The 19,492-nt window shown below is 42.8% G+C and overlaps 1 protein-coding gene across 4 annotated transcripts in view; it reads left to right on the forward strand.

Moving 5' to 3' along the window:
* pik3c2b (phosphatidylinositol-4-phosphate 3-kinase, catalytic subunit type 2 beta) overlaps window positions 1-19,492 on the forward strand; it is a 46,281-nt gene that overhangs the window by 16,307 nt on the left and 10,482 nt on the right. For all 4 annotated transcript variants that reach the window (XR_015106421.1, XM_086150236.1, XM_086150235.1 and 1 more), the window contains exons 4-23: window positions 1,851-2,011; window positions 2,099-2,219; window positions 3,403-3,514; window positions 5,711-5,790; window positions 6,082-6,145; window positions 6,230-6,376; window positions 6,456-6,489; window positions 7,150-7,345; window positions 12,768-12,890; window positions 13,457-13,624; window positions 14,712-14,826; window positions 15,438-15,580; window positions 15,670-15,858; window positions 15,931-16,024; window positions 16,341-16,435; window positions 16,599-16,779; window positions 17,017-17,124; window positions 17,801-17,893; window positions 18,336-18,465; window positions 19,126-19,262. Coding sequence is in view for 3 of the 4 variants with exons in the window: in XM_086150236.1 (XP_086006362.1) it covers window positions 1,851-2,011; window positions 2,099-2,219; window positions 3,403-3,514; window positions 5,711-5,790; window positions 6,082-6,145; window positions 6,230-6,376; window positions 6,456-6,489; window positions 7,150-7,345; window positions 12,768-12,890; window positions 13,457-13,624; window positions 14,712-14,826; window positions 15,438-15,580; window positions 15,670-15,858; window positions 15,931-16,024; window positions 16,341-16,435; window positions 16,599-16,779; window positions 17,017-17,124; window positions 17,801-17,893; window positions 18,336-18,465; window positions 19,126-19,262 (2,491 nt within the window). In the remaining variant the exon portion in view is untranslated. The remainder of the gene's footprint in view (window positions 1-1,850; window positions 2,012-2,098; window positions 2,220-3,402; window positions 3,515-5,710; window positions 5,791-6,081; window positions 6,146-6,229; window positions 6,377-6,455; window positions 6,490-7,149; window positions 7,346-12,767; window positions 12,891-13,456; window positions 13,625-14,711; window positions 14,827-15,437; window positions 15,581-15,669; window positions 15,859-15,930; window positions 16,025-16,340; window positions 16,436-16,598; window positions 16,780-17,016; window positions 17,125-17,800; window positions 17,894-18,335; window positions 18,466-19,125; window positions 19,263-19,492) is intronic.

The raw sequence follows: 19,492 nt of genomic DNA on the forward strand, positions 1-19,492 counted from the left end.
GGTAAATTGAAAACTTTGCCTTTTGGTTCAGCTCCTTCTTAATCAGGACAGACTGGTGCAGAGTCCTCATTACTGCTGATGCCACGCCAATCTGCCTGTCAATCTCATGTTCCATCCTTCCATGACTCATGAACAAGACCCCAAGATACCTGAACTTCTCCATCTAAGGCAGGAACTCCTCCCCAACCCAGAGTGGACACTGCACCCATTTCCGTCTTAGAACCATGGTCCAGGATTTGGAGGTGCTGATCCCGATCCTGGCTGCGAACCACTCCAGTGAGTGCTGGAACTCATGGACTGATGAAGCCAACAGAACCACATCATCTGCAAAAGCAGAATACCAAACCTGAAGTCACCAAACTGGATCCCCTCAACAACCTGGCTGCGTCTAGATTTTTTTTTTCATAAAAGTTATGAACAGAATCGGTGACAGCCCTGGCGGAGTCCAACCATCACCAGGAACAAGTCTGACTTACAACTAGCAATGCGGATCATGCACTGACACTGATCATAGGACTGAACAGCCCGTATACAGAGTTTGGTACCCCATACTCCCAGAGCACAGGATTGCCCGTGGGACACAGTCGAATGCCTTCTCCAGGTCCAATGAACACATGTAGACTGGTTGGGCAAACTCCCAAGGACCCTACCAAGGGTGTAGAGCTAGTCCACTGTTACAGGGCTAGGACGAAAATCACATTACTCACCCTGGATCCAAGATTCGACGACCCGGCTGACCCTCCTCTCCTGCACCCCTGAGTAGACTTTTCCAAGAAGGCTGAGGAGTGTGATCTCCCTTTAGTTGGAAGTTGGGGCACACCCTCCAATCTTTTTAAAGAGGGGGATCACCACGCCAGTCTGCCAAGTCAGTGGTTCACTGCCCCCACCTTCACGTAATTCTGCAGAGATGTGTTAGCCAGGACAGCCCCATAACATCTAGTGCCTTAAGGAACCCAGGGTGGATCTCATCTACCCCCATCTTTCCCCCTGGAAATAGGAGAGTTCTGCCTAGGGTCCCCCAACTCTGCTTCCTCATTAGAAGATGTGTCATCAGGATTGAGGAGACCTTGGAAGTATTCCTTCCACAAGAAGGCGGATCCATGTGGACCACCACAGCTCCGGTATGCTACTTCAACACGGCTGGGAACATGCCCCATTCGGACTCAATATCCCCTGCGTCTCCTAGAATGTGGTTGAAGCTTTGCTAGAGGTGGAAGTTAAAACTCTTTAAGACAGGGGACTCTGCCAGACGTTCAATACAGACCCTCAAAATGCATTTGAGTCTGCCAGGTCTGACCGGCGTCCTCCCCCTCACCTGAGTGTCCAGAACATGCGGGCTTAAGTCCGATGATAAGACCACAAACTTGATTTTTGAACTGCGGCTTAAGGTTTGCTGGTGCAGGCCTGGGGACAGGGCTCAATTGCTAGCACCTGATGGCCAGACTCCAAGGAAGGTAAACAAGGGAACGCCAGGTCCGTTCACCTTTTTGCTCATTTGGGGTCTTCTTGAGCCACACTTTGTCTCGTCCGTTACCACCCAGGAACTGTTTGCCTTGGATGACCCTACCAGGGGTATAAAGCCCCTGGCAACATAGCTCCTGGTGATCACTGGGACATGCAAACCTTGCCACCACGATAAGGTGGTGGCTCAAGGAGGGATTGCAGTAAATGCAGACTCAGAAATTACTTAGATTTTAAAGTTCGTTAAAATCAAAAAACAAAAGATGATAACTTTTAAGGAATTCCAATAAATGATTAACATTCCCTCAAAGTTACCCTAAAAATCTGCAAAAGAGAAAAAATTGAAGAACTTATCTCAAACATCCCCTGCTCTGTGGTCACATGTACAGGTTGCGGTCAGCATACCCACACACTGACAGCTCGAAGAATGCAGGCTTTGTGTGGTCACCGTCAGTCGGCCATGATGAGCTACATCAGGGTCTGGGGGTCAGCGTGAAGGTCACTGTCATCAGTGAGCACTTCCGAGAACCACTGACATTCACCTGCGATGGTAAGATGACATGTCTATTTTGGTTGTGTCAAGTGTCTGGGAGCGGGGATTACTCAGATAAAATTATGGGCTCTGGGTGTCTTACAGGCTCCTCCACTGTGGACCTGCTGATCTATCAGACTCTGTGCTATGCCCAGGATGACCTGGATCACCTGGACGTGGACGACTACTTGCTGAAGGTCTGCAGACATGACGAATTTCTCAACAAGTAAGAACATTTTTAGCAACGTTACCTGTATTAGGATGATATGTTGTGTCATTACATTACGTTTTTCATGTTTTTTCACTTCAAACCTTCAGACCAAAGAAACCCTGAATTCCATTTTTTCAGGATATTGTTGGATAAAAGAAAACCTACAAATCACCAGACTCCCTATGAATTTGCAGCAAAATATAAACAACCCCTCGCCCCTGAAAAAAAGTAGTTTGGGTCCCGAGGCTCTGGTAGCTAGTATAAGATTACTAAACGGTCATCTTATGTTCATAAAAGTGAACAAAGCCTGTTCAACCACAATTAGACTGTGGCTTTTCTAAGCATTGGCACCACAGCATTGGCCTGGAACATCATCGTTCTGGTTAACACTGGAAATGAGTGATATCGTTGCAGCTCCCCTATTGTCAAACTTACAATTTACAGAAGACCATCCTGTTTGTCTGACTATGTCAACAAGGGTCTACAACATCAGGAAATCACAAATGTCCTCCTTCAGTAGCTCTCAAAAGGCTTAAGCCTGTTCAGTGTTCGTTTTCCCCAGATTCAACACTGCCCCTTGTGGCTGAGACCTCCATAACATCAACTTGCTGTGAAGTTTCTTGGAGAGAAACAGCTGATGTGGTTTGTGGCCCATACTTGGGCTTCGATGATTACAGAGCAGCAGTCCACACACTGGTGTTAGCACACACATGCCAAACCACGATATACACTCACACAAAGACGCATATAACAACTCTTGTGAGAATTATTCTGAGCTAATCTGCCATAGCTGCAGTGTTTTATCTGTTTACTGTTACATTGCAACATCAATATCCATCAGTGTATTTTTCTACTGAGCTGCATTGCACCCAATATCTTGCTTGTAAATGTCATCAGACAACCTCCCAGCAGTTATATAGTCAAACAAAATGTTTTGGCTTTCAAAATAGTGTCACCAGTAATGCTGCATTTTTGTTTGCATTGTTATACACAGCAAGACTGTCTCAAATAATCTAATCCTGGTTTGAGACATACTTTTTGAATAACACACAAAGTGTGTGTGTGTGTGTGTGTGTGTGTGTGTGTGTGTGTGTGTGTGTGTGTGTGTGTGTGTGTGTGTGTGTGTGTGTGTGTGTGTGTGTGTGTGTGTGTGTGTGTGTGTGTGTGTGTGTGTGTGTGTGTGTGTGTGTGTGTTCAGCTCACAGACCCTTGCAGGACTAGAATTTGTCCAACAGTGTTTGAAGTTTGACTGGGAGGTCCGACTGTTGCTGACCAAGAGATCAGCCATCAATACAGAGCTGTCCCGCAAGGTGAGAACAACACATCCCGTACAGGTTAAGAAATCCCACATGCTTCCTGTGAAATTTAATCTTTGTGAATTTGAGATTTTATGTAGTTGGTAATTTAATTGGTTATTTCTGAACTGTGCATTTTTGTGAAACCTATACAAAAATATTCACTTCTCTTTTTGTTGTGGGAAACTGTGCCCTGGATCTGGACTCAACCTCAGTTTTCTGAAAAATCTAAACTATCGGTTCTGGTTCGAGCTTAAGAGGGATAATTTCATGTTCTGCCACTTCTGGATCAAGGTTATTGATCACAGACAGAGGAAAACTGAAAAGTTAGAACAGCTGAGTTGCATGACAGTTTTTAAATAGTCTTAGCTGACTCAGCTAACACGGCATTAACAACTAAAACAAGAAAAAACAAAACCAATTATATTAACCCTCAAAAGAAAATAACAGTAAAAATGAATATTGGAGAACAAGTTTTACTTCAGAAAAAAAATCTTGACTTGAAGACAATCAGTTCTCATAAACCCGACATTTTAGATATAAGAAAGCTAAGGATGAGGCATAGCTTTTTTTCTAAAAAATATTTTCTATTTCCTCATGTCTTTCATGTGTATATTCAAACATGTAACATGTTTTTCAAACGACAGTGATAAAAGGCAGGCAAAAGAAAAGTAAAAAGCATAGTCTGAGGGCCATTGCTGGCTGAACTGACTTGTTTTCAATAGCACCAGGACTAAAGAAAATGTGGATCAAGTGGTGTGAACTGGCCCAGGGTTCTGGTGGAAACTGACATGAATGTCCTGGATCTGCTTGACATGAGTCACTCATTGATTGAACATGAATGTAGGTCACACCGAAGTGACGGTAAGCGAGGTTAATGATGGCAGAAGAACTGCCAGCACACAGAGAGCAAACAGAAGACCAGACACAACAAGAAGCACCAGGGAATTCAGAGCTGCTTACAATATAATACCAACACCTACCCGAAACCTTTATCCTCTGAATTGAAAGTCTCCTTTGAGTTAGTGTTCAGTTTTCCATATAAAGTTCCAGAATTATCATTTAGATCCAGATATGTAGTGAAGCAAAATATAGCAATTCATATTTCGGCAGGTAATTTTCAGTGTGTTTTTTTTCTATTTCTTTAAGTTTTCGCAAAATTTCTTTTTCTCCTATTTGCTAATTTTTAAGCATTTTCCATTATTTTTTTAGAATGATTTCCTCTCCCAAGGGAAGTTTCTGCTTGTATTCAATTCATTTCTTGGTAATGTTTTTTCTTCTGCTGTTTTTTTCACCCAAAATGTATGCCATTTTGTTTATTTGGACACCTCCTACTTGCTTTCATGTCATTTTAAGGCCATTTTTAGTTTTGCTTAGTTTTTAGTTTTTTTGAGTCATGTCTTGTTTGTGTTTTTAATTTAGGGGTTTGCCATTTGTGACATTTGTTCAGGTCTTAAACCATTTATTTTGAATCTGACACCTCTGAATTGACCACAGTTTTTGTTGCTACAATTGTTATTTATAACTTCAACAGGTTGCTGTGTTTGATCATGGTTGAAGTGTTGAGTAATGTTCAGTCAGGGAAAAGCTGCTCTTTAAATAAAACAATGTAAGTGTCCTAATTTCGACTTGAAATTTTGGTGGGAAAATTTCAGTTCAATTTTGACAAAAAACATGAAATGAAAAAAGATTGCACTTCCTTTTCCTGCTGCTGCTGCTCTATATCTGGCCATAGGTCTTTCAATTGCTGTCACCACCTCATAGATTGGACACACAAGGCTTGAGGTCCATTTTACTTAGTTTGGAAGCCAAGTTCAAAATAATTTGGAGTGCTTAAAACTTTGGTCTTCAGTTTTGTTAAATTGAATTAATATAATTTGATGCCAGTTTTCTGGTAATTACTTGGTATTGTTTAAGGGACTTTATCCAGTTTTGATTTTTTTCACTGTTTTTCTGAATTCAAGGTAATTTCTTGCATGTTTTAGGTAATTTCCTTGTATCCTTTTTGTATTTTTTCTGAGGGGTAGGTGTCCCTTCCATTTTTACAGTAGTAGTATTGAAGTATTGAAACTGAAATATTTTGTATATTTTTTTAGTTTCATTTATTTATTAGTCACTTTTCAGTGTTTTAAGAGGATTGTTTTCCATTTGGGGTTCCTTTTTTGTTATGTTATTGTTTTATGTATCAGTGTTTAATTTTAACCTCAACAGAGAGAAGATGATGAGATGCCGTCCACCATGAACCACTGCATCCTGTTGCAGGAGCGTCCAATCAAGCAAACAGTGACTAGGTAAGATGCTCAATCATCTGAGCTCCCCTTCTTTATACTGATTATATATTGTTTATATTTTTTATCTATATTTCTTTTTTTATTTGACTGTATATTTTTACATTTATTTTGCTATTTATGTATCTGAAGGCTGTATATTATCATTAAGTACTTCTACTGCACTATCCACTTTCTGCTGTGTGTGAAATTGCCCCAAATTTATCCATTGTGGGATGATTGCCAGTAAATGAATATTCTATTCTTTTCTATTCTATTCTTCCTCTCTTAAGAGTTGTGTTTGTTCACAAACAGGGAGGCTCTGACGCTGCTGCTAGACACTTTCCACAACGAGGCAGAGTCTTTCCTACTGTCAGAGGTGGGGCCACATCCAACATGTCCTGAAGTTACATGCCTCCTTTCGAGCAGAGAATACATTCAGATCTTGTTTTCCCCCTGGAAGGTGGAGCTGCCGCTTCACGTGGAGCGACTGGTCCAATCAGTGAAGGCACTGTGCAGTTCCCTGGCCGCCATAGAGACACCTGAAGTGACTGCCGCCCTCAGTCAGCTGCCAGCCTGCCCCTGTAGGCTGCAACCCCGAGTCCTGAAGGTGAAGCAGAAGCTCTGTCAGAAACCACAAGACTTGTGTTGAAAATAATTTTAATCATGATGTTGCATCTGTTTCCCAGGATGCATCAGTGCTCACTGTCAGAGAGAATAGAGGTTAGTCCCCCCAAGATATTTTTCTCGGTGAAACTGTTACAGCATCCAGCACAATTAAACGTTTCTCCCCTTCAGTATTTATTAGATACTTTGTCTCAATTGTATTTTTTTCCTTCACACATGATTTTTTTGAAGAAGATAAGATTTTTTGGGGGGGGGCTTGATGGTGTTTCACATATTTATTTTTTGGGGGAGCATTGTACCTCATTAAACCAATTGTTTTCAAAGGGATCTGAAAATATTAGAATAATGTTTGCAAGTAGTTACTGTAACTTTGAAGATGTAAGATACTCGCAAGATTTTAATCCAAAAACTGTCCAATAACTTTGAGATAAATATTGAAGTAGTACATCGATAAAATTGACCTCAAATTTATGTATTTATTAACTGATTAATTTTTCAGAAAGATATCAGAAACCATCTCAATTTCAGTGAGAAAGAAATGCAAAAAAATGATGCAGAAATCAGCAAAATAGTGGCAAAAATTGTTGGCACTTACATGAGTCTGATTCTGTAGAACAAACTATTTTAAATAAATATGCTTTTAAAAGACTGTCAAGCCTCAATGAAAATTAGATGGGAGATTTCAGGAAGTGGTGTAGACAGTTCTTGAGATCTGTCCCATTCTAAGCAGTGATGTGTCACATTGTTGTCCGACAGAAAAAGTGGTGGAGAAGCTGACAGTGGCCATCTTGGACCTGGTGGAGTTGTACTGCAGCACTTTTAATGCCAACTTTCACACCACGCCTCAGAGCCTGAGCTGCTCACCACCTGTCCAGGAGGCAGGTCTCGTCAACAGCGTGTTGTCCTTCAGCGTGTATGCTGCCCACCGCATCCCCATCACCTGGGCTGCCAGGTGGAACCCACACACATGCCCATATGCACATGTCCAGTACAGTGTAACATACCCATGCATACTCACAGACACACATACAAACATACACAAATTTGCAGATGTACATATAGGGAACTTGCAAACAGGCAAACACACACCGTGTATACAGACACACAAACACATATACATAGTCTCAGAAAAGCATACAGAAACACACAAACGTACATGCAGTGCATTCAAAGACAAACATACAAACGTATTTGAATACACAACAACACACACACACACACACATAAACAATAACATTATTGTGTGTGGCGCCTCTTACAGGAAATTGTTGTCGTTACACTCTAAGGACAGACTGATGACTCAGCTAAACGTTTGTGTCCCGATAGAAATGAGGCAACTACCCCCTCCCCCAACTCACAAACATTTTTCCCTTGTATTGTGAGGACTATTAAAGGCAAATCCAAATGCATATCAAAATATTGTCAGACTTCAGAAGTATTTGGCAAAAACTTTGAAGTTAACGCATGTCATTTTTCTTGTCACTGCCCACTGATTGATTGGTTGCAGGTTTTTAAGCATTATCAGACAATTCTTGTGTTTTTAACAAGCAATCAAATGAAAAATTGATTCAGCATCATTGGCGTGACATTTAAATACACCATTTCAATCATTAGAGGCTACTTTTTAGAGGCTAAGAAATACATTGTTTTCATAACATAATTTTTTTCTTATAGGTTTTTAGATTCTTTTGCTCATGATTTAATGACAATTTGTCTTTAAGTCTGTCGTCCTTATTTTTTAAGAATTTAAGCAGCGTCTTGATTAGCCAGCATGTTTTCATAACATCAATGTTTTGGACATGTGTAGTTTTACAGCTTTGTCAGTGTAGTGATGTAACACCATACCAGGTTTAAACTTGGCGGTCAGTATTGAATCCAACAAGACATAATAGAGATATTTTCTGACTTTTAATATGAAATAATTAACATTACTACGTAAACATCAAAATGGTTGAAGGATAACAACTCTCAATGTCGGTGTGGTTCTGCAACAGGAAGCTTTAGAAAAAACTCTCTTTACCTCTGGTTCTCACAAGGGTAGATGAATGTGCATGCACACTGTCCTGGGAAAGGATTATATAGGGACAAAGGAGCGACCGTCTGGGAACCAAGGTTGACCTCTGACCTCAGAGAGGAGGCGGGGTGGCTGCTCCGTGAGCCACCTGTTATTTGGCATCAGAGGCAGAATTATACGAATGGTGGACGATATAGCAGAGTCTCAGTGTTTGGTTCAATCTCTAAGTGAATGTAGTACATAGGCCCAAAATCAAGGAAGTGAGATGAATCTGTAGAACCCAAACAGCACTGGATTATTATAGCTGATCCCTTGACTAATGTCTGAGCAGCACTCGAATATCCCAATACAGGTAGACAAGCTAATTTCTTGACATGATTTCACAATAGAAAGATGTGTATTTATGGTTAAAAATTATATCTCATCATCTAAAGGACATCAGTTAATGTCAAAGATAATAATATGAAGTCAGAAAGATATTTATTCAACATCAGAAAGGCACCAATTTAATGTCAGAAATCAAACAGTTGAAAAGACACTGATTTAATATCAGAGAATATGCAATATTATCAATTTCTATTGACACATTTAATGTTCAGAAAATCATCTATTTTAGATTGTATGTCTTGTCCTTCATAATTGTATAAGACCATATCATATGCTTTTTGAGGTCTACAAAGGCACAATGCACCAAAGCAAATACTGCATCTATAGCACTGTCTCTAGGCATGAATCCATACTTCCATCCATCCATCTTCTACCGCTTATCCAGAATTGGGTTATGGGGGCAGTAGCCAGAGCAGTGAGGCCCAGACCTCCCTCTCCCCTGCCACATGGTCCAGTTTTTCTATGGGGACCCCAAGGCATTCCCAGACCAGCCTAGAGATATAGTCTCTGTCCTGGGTCTTCTCCATGGCCTCCTCCCAGAAGGACATGGCCGCAATACCTCCCCAAGGAGGCGTACAGGAGGCACCCTACCAGATGCCTGGGCCACCCAATCTCACTCCTCTCTATGCGGAGCAGCAACTCTATTCTGAGCTCTTCCCACATGACCCTATCTCTAAGGGAGAATACAGCCACCCTGCGGAAAAAAAATAATTTCGGCTGCTTGTATCAACGATCTTGTTCTTTCGGTTACTACCCACAGCTTGTGACCATACGTGAGGGTAGGAACGTAGATCGACCAGTAAATTGAGAGCTTTGTCTTCTGGCTCAGCTCCCTCTTCACCACAACAGACCGGTACAGCGTCCTCATCACTGCAGACACTGATCATACATACAGGGACAGAACAGACCATATTACGGGGTTCGGAACCCCATATTCCAGGAGCACCCCCCTACAGGATTACCCACGGGACACAGTCAAATGCCTTCTCCTGATCCACAAAACACAAGTAGACTGGTTGGAAAAACTCCCACGCCCCTCAAGGACCTGGCTGAGGTCCACTAGGTCCACTAGAGCTGGTCCACTGTTCCATGACCAGGATGAAAACCACAGTGCTCCCCCTGGATCTGAAGTTGTGACCAGGCAGACCCTCTTCTCCAGCACCGCTGAATAGACCTTACAAGGGTGGATGAGGAGTGTGATTAGTGTAGTTGGAGTACACCCTCGATCATCCTTTTTAAAAAGGGGGATCACCACCCCGGTCTGCCTGTCCAGTGGCACTGTACCCGACATCAATGCAATGGCTGACAGAGGAGTGTCAGCCAGGACAGCCATACAGCATCCAGAGCCCTGAGGAACCCAGGGTGGACCTCATCCCCCATCGGGGCCCTGCTATGTAAGACCTTTTTTACTGCTTTAGCAACTTCAGCCCCAGAAATAGGTGTGTCCACTCCAGAGTCCCTGGCATTTCAATGGGATTGAGGAGGTCTCGGAAATATTCCTTGCACCGATCTACAACGTCTCCAGTTTAGGTCAGCAGTGCCCCACTCCCACTGTACACAGTGTTGACAGAGCACTGCTTCCCCCCCCTGAGCTGCGGGATGGTGGACCAGAATCTCCTCAACGCTCACTGGAAGTCATTCTCCATGTTCTCACCGAATTACTCCCACGCCCGAGTATTTGCCTTGGCAACCACCGAAGCTGCATGCCGCTTGGCCTGCCGATACCTGTCAGCTGCCTCCAGAGCTCCACAGGCCAGAAAGGCTCGTTAGGACTCCTTCTTCAGTTTGACAGCATCAGGGTCCACCGGCGGATTAGAGGGTTGCCGCCCTGACAGGTGCCGACCGCCTTACAGCTACAGCTCCAGTCTGCCACTTCGACAATGGAAGCACGGAACATGGCCCCTTCGGACTCAATGTCCCCCACTTCCCTCGGGACATGGTTGTAGTTCTGCTGGAGGTGGGGATTGAAGCTCCTTCTGACACGGGACTGTGTGAGACGTTCCCAGAAGACCCTGACATTGTGTTTGGGTTTGCCAGGTCTGACTGGCATCCTCCCCTGCCACTGAAGTGAGCTCACCACCAATCAGTGATCAGTTGACAGCTCCACCTCTGTCTTCACCTAAGTGTCCAGGACATGCGCAAGTCTCGCCCTTCCAAGTCACACTGTCATTGGCCATGTGAGCATTGAAGTCTCCCAGTCGAGCAAGGGTGTCTCCGTTAGGAACGCTCTCTAGCAATCCCTCCCAAAAACTGTACTGCTATTTGATGCACAGCCACAAGCAACAGTCAGAGCCTGACCCCCCACCTGAAGGCAGAGGGAGGCTACCCTCTCGTCCACCGGGTTGAACCCCAACGTAAAGGTGCTGAGTCTTGTGGCAATCAATATGCCAACACCTGCCCGGTACCTCTCACTGGGGGCAACTCCATGGTAAAAAAAAAAAAAGAGTCCAGCCCCTCTCATGAGGCCATGGTCCCAGATCAAACGCTGTGCGTCAAGGTGAGTCCAACTATATCTAGTTGGAATCTCTCGGCCTCACGCATCAGCTCAGGCTCCTTCCCTGCCAGAAAGGTGACATTGTATGTCCCAAGAGCCAGCTTCTGGCCCAGGGTCAGACTAAGGTCCCCCGCTCTGGCCACCACCCGACTCACAATGCACCCGACCCCCTTGATCCTTCGTGTGGGTGGTGAGCCCAGGGGAAAATGGACAGGCCCAGCCACCAGATTCTCACCGTCGAGGCCCATTCCAGGGCCTGGCTCTAGAAAGTGCCCCGTTGATCCGCTTTGGGGCAGGGGAAACCTGGGTTCCAAGATGTTGTTCTTCATGGGGGGTCTTCCTACCCACTCTGCCTTGTCCTTCACCTGGTACCTGTTTGCCTTGGGTGACCCTTACAGGGGCATAAAGCCCCCGACAACATAGCTTCCAGGATTACTGGGACACGCAAGCCCCTCCACCACGGAAAGGTGGCAGCTCAGGGAAACCATACTGTTGCCCACAAATGCAGACTTCTGCTCTCAGTCTAGTTTCCACAACCCTTTCCCATAACTTCATTGGATGGATCATCAACTTAATTCCTCTACAGTTACTGCAATTCAGCACATCTCCCTTATTCTTATAAATGGGCATCTTCATACTTCTTCTCCATACCTCAGGCATTATCTCACTCTCTAACATCCTGTTAAGTTTATGTAACCAGGAACTGCTTTGCCACCTCTCATAGTCATTTATATACCTCCACAGTTGTATCATCGAGACCAATTGCCTCTCCCGTTTCATTCTCTTCAATAATAAGGAAGACCTCCCTGACCCCCCAACGCCTTTCTCACCTCCTCCCTGAGAATATACAACAATCCTCCCTTTTCAGCTACCAATACATTGTCCTCTGCATTGCCTTCGTCCCCCCTCTTTCACCAGATTCATCGCACAAACAACAATCCTTTACTGTCTGGCTAAACTCTCACCTACCACCTCTTTGTGGTCATCTCCTTCAGATTTCATTGTCTTTGCAACATGTGGTCTACCTGCATGCTCTTATCTCTGCTCGTATAAGTTATCCTATGTTCCTGCCTCTTCTGGGAAAAAAGCATTCACTATAGCCATTTCCATCCTTTTTACGAAGTCTTACCACTATCTTTCCTCTTTGTTCCTCTCCTGGATACCAATCCTGCCCGGACTTTTTCATCACCTCTGTTGTCTGTACCAAGATGTCCTTTGAAGTCTGCACCAATTACCACTCTCACACCTCTGGATGCACCAATTTTCACTTTCTCACCTCAGGGGATATTCAAATACCAATGAAAAGCATACTGATCAGACCTTTAAAATTAAAACATAGATGAGAAAAGATTTCATAGCAATGACTCCGCCCGTTGGTCACATCATGACCTCCTTTGGGATGGGACTTGCCACTGTGAATGATAAATACCTGACATCACCATAACCCTATATCCTCCCTTTTCTTCCTATTCCCTTCAGCTACGAGGGCTTCTTCCTGTCTTGCTCTCTGACTCACGGGGGTGCGGAGCTCTGTGCGCCCCAACACACCAGCAAGCAGGCAGTCAGCAAGTACTTGTTTCATCTGGTGGTATGGGACCAGAGGTGGGTCATCATCTTTTTCAATGGTGCTGTTGGGATGGTCAGCAATGGAAAAAAAAAACTCATATTATGATATTCATTAAATACTTCACATGAATTCAGACAAACCTTTTTCCCTAACTTTTTATGGCCCCATTTCAGTTATTTTCTGAATGATATGGAGTTATTGTGGGACTGTTTGTCATGCATTATCTTCTTTTGGATTTTGTCAAAAAGACATTCTTGCCATATTTTTGGTAATTAAAAAAACCTAAAAATAAGACTGTAATTTTATCATTTGATTTTTTTACACTTTTCTTTTTACAGGGTTTCGGTTTAGTTTTAGATTAGTTTCTGGTTATTCCAGAACTTCTACATGTTTTGATCTTCATATTTATGAAATCCTTGATGCTGATTTTCAGTCATTCTTGTTGATAACTGTGGGACTTTCACACTGATTCAATATTTGCATTTGCAAATGTTTCTTTCGCAAATTTCTCTTCATGCATGCATATCTGTATTTTTACTTAAAAATTTACCAAACACACTACTGTGCTAAAAAGAGGTGTACGGGTTTCTGTGTATGGCAGGGTTTCTTTCCCAGTGCAGATCAACCAGCTTCCACGAGAAACTCAGTTGACAGTAACGCTTTATGCGAGCTCTTTGCTGCCACCTGGTGGTGCCGAAGAGAAGGGGAAGCAACGGCGCAACATCGAGGCTCTGGGTTGGGTCACCATGCCGCTTTTCAACTTCAGGCAGTGAGTCCCATGAAAACCTCTCTTTACCTGCAAGTTGCCAAGAAAACACAACTATTGACCAACCATTACATCATAATATTATGTTTGGGTGAAACCAGGAGGTAACATTTACTATAATTGATGAATGAATATTATTGTGATGGAGACAGTCACTAACCGCTTGTATTACTTTACTGCCCTTTTGATTAAAAACAGAAGCAAACTCATAAATTTTGAATGTGACCCTGATGTACTTTGTGACAGAGGATGTTCTTCCCTGGACAAGAGGGAGGAGAGTGGAGATGCGTCTTGTCTCTTTTTTTCCTTTTGGCTGATCCCTTCAAGGGTCTCCTGAATCACCTGCATTCATCTAGCCCTTCCCTCTGCAGAACCTCAACATTTTCATCTCAGTGACCTCCAGCTCTGCCTCCTGTCTTTTCCTCATTGCCACTGTCTCTAAACCATACAACATTGCTGCACTTTTGTACACCTTTCCTTTCATTTTGGTTTATACCACATATCACATCTGACACTTTCCCCAACCATTCCGACCTACTTGCACACATATTTTACCTATTTTCCACTCTCTCCATTGCTTTGTACTGTTGACCTTAGATATATAAAATCCCCCACCTTCTTTATCCCCACTTCCTGTTGCCCGCCTGGGTTCCTCCTCTATTCTGCCTTGCTTCAGCTAACCTTCATTCCTCTCCATTCCAGGACATACCTCCACCTCAGTAGTTTCCACCACCTGCTCCCTGCTCTTACTACGGATCACAATGTCATCTGCAAACATAGTTCATAGAGATTCCTGTCTAACCTCATCTGTCAGCCTGTCTATTAGCATAGCAAGGGGCTCAGAGCTGATCCCTGGTGTACTCCTGCTTCCTGTCACACTACAGCACTCTATCTTATATAGTTGTTAAAAATAAACAGGAAGGAGGAAAACATCAGTTTTGTAACTGCCTATATTGGACAAACACTTGAGGTGTTGATGTCATTTCCTGTATGCGGAGCAGCTCACATCCTGTACAAGCCGGCCGCAGGATGTTTGTGCGGATATTGGATAAGAGTGTTGATTTGTTTGTATGTTTGTGTGTGACTGCAGCATACTGACTTGCGGTAGAAAGTTGCTCGGGCTATGGCCCTCGACTCTGGGAAGGAGTGGCAATGCTCGTTCAAGTTCCCCCAACTTCAGTCAACCAGACAGCGTCATCTTGCAGGTGAGACTAAGTGCCATATTTGTCCCTCAGAGGACAATACTTTATTGAGCTCCTTAGGGGAAATTTGTTTGTCCCAGTTGCGCAACAATAACAATAGAAATAAATAAATAGAAATAGAAGAGACTTATAAATAGAAGGTACAAATCAGAACAACAACAGCACGGATACAAATAGATAACAGAATGACAACAACATGGATACAAATAGATAACAGAATGATATCAAGGATAAAAATAGATAACAGAATGATGACAACAACAAGGATAATAATAGGTAACAGAATTATTACATGATGGTTGAATGAGTGAGGTAGTGGTTGCACAGATACACCTCCGGATGGTCAGAGTTGTGTGCTGTCCAGACTGGTATGTTGTGTTGTGGTTTGCTGTCTTCTCAACGTCAAGATGTTGACGCATACACAATTAAACATTTTGAACTAGCTTCACATTTTGTTGGATTAAAAGCCAGAATTAATTTCCTTTGTTCAACAGAGATCTAATGCCTGTTGAACCTGTTCCTGACATTCACCTTTTGACTGACAAATTATCACTTGAAACATGAAATAAGTGTCTCCCACCTCTGTATCATCCTGTTCCCTGTGCATCCACAAGGTGGACTTCCCCACAACATCCTTTGAGATCCGCTTCAATACTCCGTCTCCAGCAGACTTCTGTCCTCAGTATGATTTTTCCAGACTGGACACCATCAGTCAGATCCAGGTGCAGGATGTCCTGCACAAGAAAGCCTTTTTCTGGTCAGACACACACAGACACACGCATGCCATCATGTCAAGTGTGTGTATGTGATAATACTTACTGTCTTATTTATCATCTACTTCTGCAGGTTGACAGTAGATGACAAACGACTGCTATGGGAAAAAAAAGCCTTCTGTCAGGCAGAGAGTGCGGCGCTACCTCTGGTCCTGGCCAGCGCCCCTTGCTGGCAATGGGCATGTTTGCCTGATATCTATGGTCTTCTGAGGCAATGGGCATGTCTGGGTCACCTGGATGCCCTTGGACTCCTGCATGCCTCGTAGGCCCCATCTCTTTTTCTCTATCTTACCTCAGTGCCCTGAGTGGTGAAATCATCATGTCCTCCTTTTAGCTTTCCAGACCAGGAGCTGAGGAGGACAGCTGTCCAGTGGATGGACTCCATCTCTGACCCAGAGCTGCTGGATTTCCTGCCTCAGCTGGTCCAGGTCAGCTGTCATTGGTTTCTTCTGTCTTCATGTTTTGAAACATTCAAGAGGAGCTTCTAGTGCCTTTTGAGCTGAAGGGAATACCATCTGAAGATACTTTTTTGAAATCAGTCAATCGTAACAGAAACAAAACATGAAAAATGTGCTAGAAAAATTGTAAATATAATATGATATAATGTAAAAATTTGCAGTTCACACTGAAAAATAAATGTATTTTATTTGAATATACCAGGATAGCTCTTAATTATCTCTTTCTATTATTTTTCTCTGGTAATGTCATTACTGATTCTCTTAGTAAAGTGTCTGCTTCCTTTAGGCTCTGAAGTATGAATGCTACCTGGACAGCTCCCTTGTCCGTTTCCTTCTCCGCAGAGCCATTGGAGACATCCGCATCGCCCACTACCTCTTCTGGTCAGTCTCTCAAATCACCACCATCCAACGTCTGCAGTTTCATCTTAAAATTTTATATTAGTCCACTGTTATATGACCCATTCAGTTTCCCTGAGCCTCCAATTGAACTTTAAAAAAAAGAATCAGTCACTGCATCACTGATGATGGGATACTTGACTGTCAGGCTGCTGAAGGACAACCTACAGGACAGTCAGTTCAGTGGTCGCTATCAGCACCTGCTGGCTGCCCTGCTCTGCTGTGTTGGTGCCGGCCTGCGGGAGGAGTTTGACCGCCAGTGCTGGCTGGTGTCCATCCTTGCCAAGGTGGCTCAGAGTGTCCGGGACACCACACCATCCAGCAGACAGGTAACAATAGATTGGTTCTCACTTGGACATATAGAGTGTGTGGGGTACGGAGAATAGTTGTGCTCTAAGTGTATGTGGTGTATGTGCTGTGTATGCTGTGTGTGCTGTGTGTGCTGTGTGTGCTGTGCGTGTGTGTGTGTGTGTGTGTGTGTGTGTGTGTGTGTGTGTGTGTGTGTGTGTGTGTGTGTGTGTGTGTGTGTGTGTGTGTGTGTGTGTGTGTGCGTGTGTGAGAGACAGTCTGTTCTCAGGGAGGGTCTGGAGGAGATGAAGCAGTTCTTCACAGTAAACAGCAGATGCAGACTTCCCCTCAACCCAGCACTACTGGTGAAAGGAATCAACATCCAGGTGAGCACATACACTCACGTACACACACGTGCATGCACTCACACACACATACATTCATATAAACAGAGAGGTGTTTCACTATTGGACTTCTGTGCAAGGCATGGTTCTGTAATATCAAACACCATATTTGTGTATAAAGGTTGTTCTTAAGTGTATGTGCACAAGTGATACCAGATACCAAAACTGCCAACTGATTACCACCTGGTATTGAGCTGAATCAGGTGGTGGGGAAGTCTGCTGGACAGACCTGGTAAACCCAAATTCTTGCTTACTGACTATCTTACCTTGTATCTTGTGGGAAAATTACAAGAGATGGTATTGGATTTACACTAGTATTTTTACACCATGTAAAAATACAAGTCAAGCTACGGAAGCTTTAAAAAGTGCTTTCATCTGTGCAGATCTGTTCTTATTGTAGGATTGTTCAGGTCAAAGAGGTGAAAGGCGCCTCTTTTTCCTTCCAGGAAAACATTTTTTTTTGAAGTTATTCAGCAATTGCTTCTGAATTATATTACTGTACTCAGGCAAATATGAAATGAAAGGAAGCAGTAAAGACAAAGGATGACCTGCTCGATAAACACCGTGAGATACGCCTCTGTGTTCACACATATGTCACATAACTTTGAAAGTATCCAGTATAAGCGAAAAGAAAACTTCTTTCTTCTGCTGATTACAGTCCTGTTCTTTCTTCAACTCCAACGCTGTCCCACTCAAACTTTCCTTCCAAAACGTCGACCCCCTTGGAGAAAATATCAATGTCATCTTCAAGGTCAGACTGAGATTCACCATTCAAAAGCCTTAAATTTTATTTTTGCAATTTAAGGAAAGCTAAGGCCAGTGTATCAGGGCCTTGTAAAGTTAAGTACCAGTTTAAAGTACATCATGATATATGGTCATCGTAGAATTTACATTGTAGTCGAGGATAACAATTACGCTGTGTTTGAGAAATGTCTTTGAAAGTCTCAGTCTTAAAAGTATAAATATTCTTCCTTTGAATACTGTGATGAAGTCAAGATTCATGAGAAAAAGTTTGAATATGTGTTTTTGTGTTTTCCCTGTGTTCTGGTACTTAGCATTTATTATTGATGTGCTTTACTCTCATATGAAAATACAAAATATTTTAAAGGAAAAATATATTACAGACAAAGTTTGTTATGGAACATTATTCCATGGTTACGCACATGTCAAGCTGACACCTCTGTCTTGTCCAGTCAGGGGATGACCTACGGCAGGACATGCTTACACTTCAGATCATCCGCATCATGAACAAGATCTGGATCCAGGAGGGTCTAGACATGAGGATGGTCATTTTCAAGTGCTTCTCCACAGGCAGAGGGCGAGGTAAGGAAGCCTGATACTCTTGGGAGACAAGGCATCATGCAGCCCCATAATAGCTTTTGTTTTTATCTGTCACCTTGTTTTCAAAATGAATCATTCTTATATTGAAACAAGTTTAATTACAGTTGAATCATTGACTAATCTAGGAACATTTGCACGTCTTCCTTAAGCCAGTATATAGTCTTAATAATTGGGAATATCCTTTTCTTGTCATTAAACACATATTGTCCTTGATACTAATGTTTTGTGTATTTTTTTGGAGATCTTTTTGGAGATCTTTTTTTGGAGATCTTTTTGGAGATCTTGGAGAACTGTTTATTGTCATCTGTCATTCATTTTCAATTCATATCTTTCTCCTATGAGTTTTAGGTAATCGTTCAAATTTATCTCCTCACACTGAATTGGACCTAACAAAAAATATTGCAAGTTTGTTTGTGATGAAAGACAGGTGTAGTGATGATTGACACCTGTTAACATAATATTATTACCTTTATTGAAAGTGTATAGATGCTAAGAGTGAAGCTCGGTGGAGAGGGTTGACAGTTGGGGAGATGATCGATAGATTAAATTACCCCTGTGTTCTGGTGTACTGAAGCTGTTTAACATATCTTGTGTTTATGTATGGTAGAGATGATTGCCAAGTGTGATATCATCTGTATTCAGGGATGGTGGAGATGATTCCTCAGGCCGACACACTGAGGAAGATTCAGGTGGAGCATGGTGTCACTGGATCCTTCAAAGACCGAACGCTGGCTGACTGGCTGCAGAAATACAACCCTACTGACGAGCAGTATGACAAGGTACTGGTAGACATACACACAACATACACATCCAAACTAAATTCAGTAAACAATCGTTCAAGTAAATGTACGTAAATCTTCCTGCACAAAACTTGACAAACCATGAACTTATCAGGTCAGACATTACAGTCTGCAAATTAACCATGAGGAGTCACATGATCCTACATGCTGTACTTTTACATTTCTCCTTAATTTGTAAGAATTAGGTATTTCAGTGCTCTGCGTCCATA

The sequence above is a fragment of the Fistularia commersonii genome, chromosome 7 (genome assembly GCF_037954325.1).
Source record: "Fistularia commersonii isolate RoL2024-O1a breed Wild chromosome 7, RoL_Fcom_v1.0, whole genome shotgun sequence".
Lineage (NCBI taxonomy): Eukaryota > Metazoa > Chordata > Actinopteri > Syngnathiformes > Fistulariidae > Fistularia > Fistularia commersonii.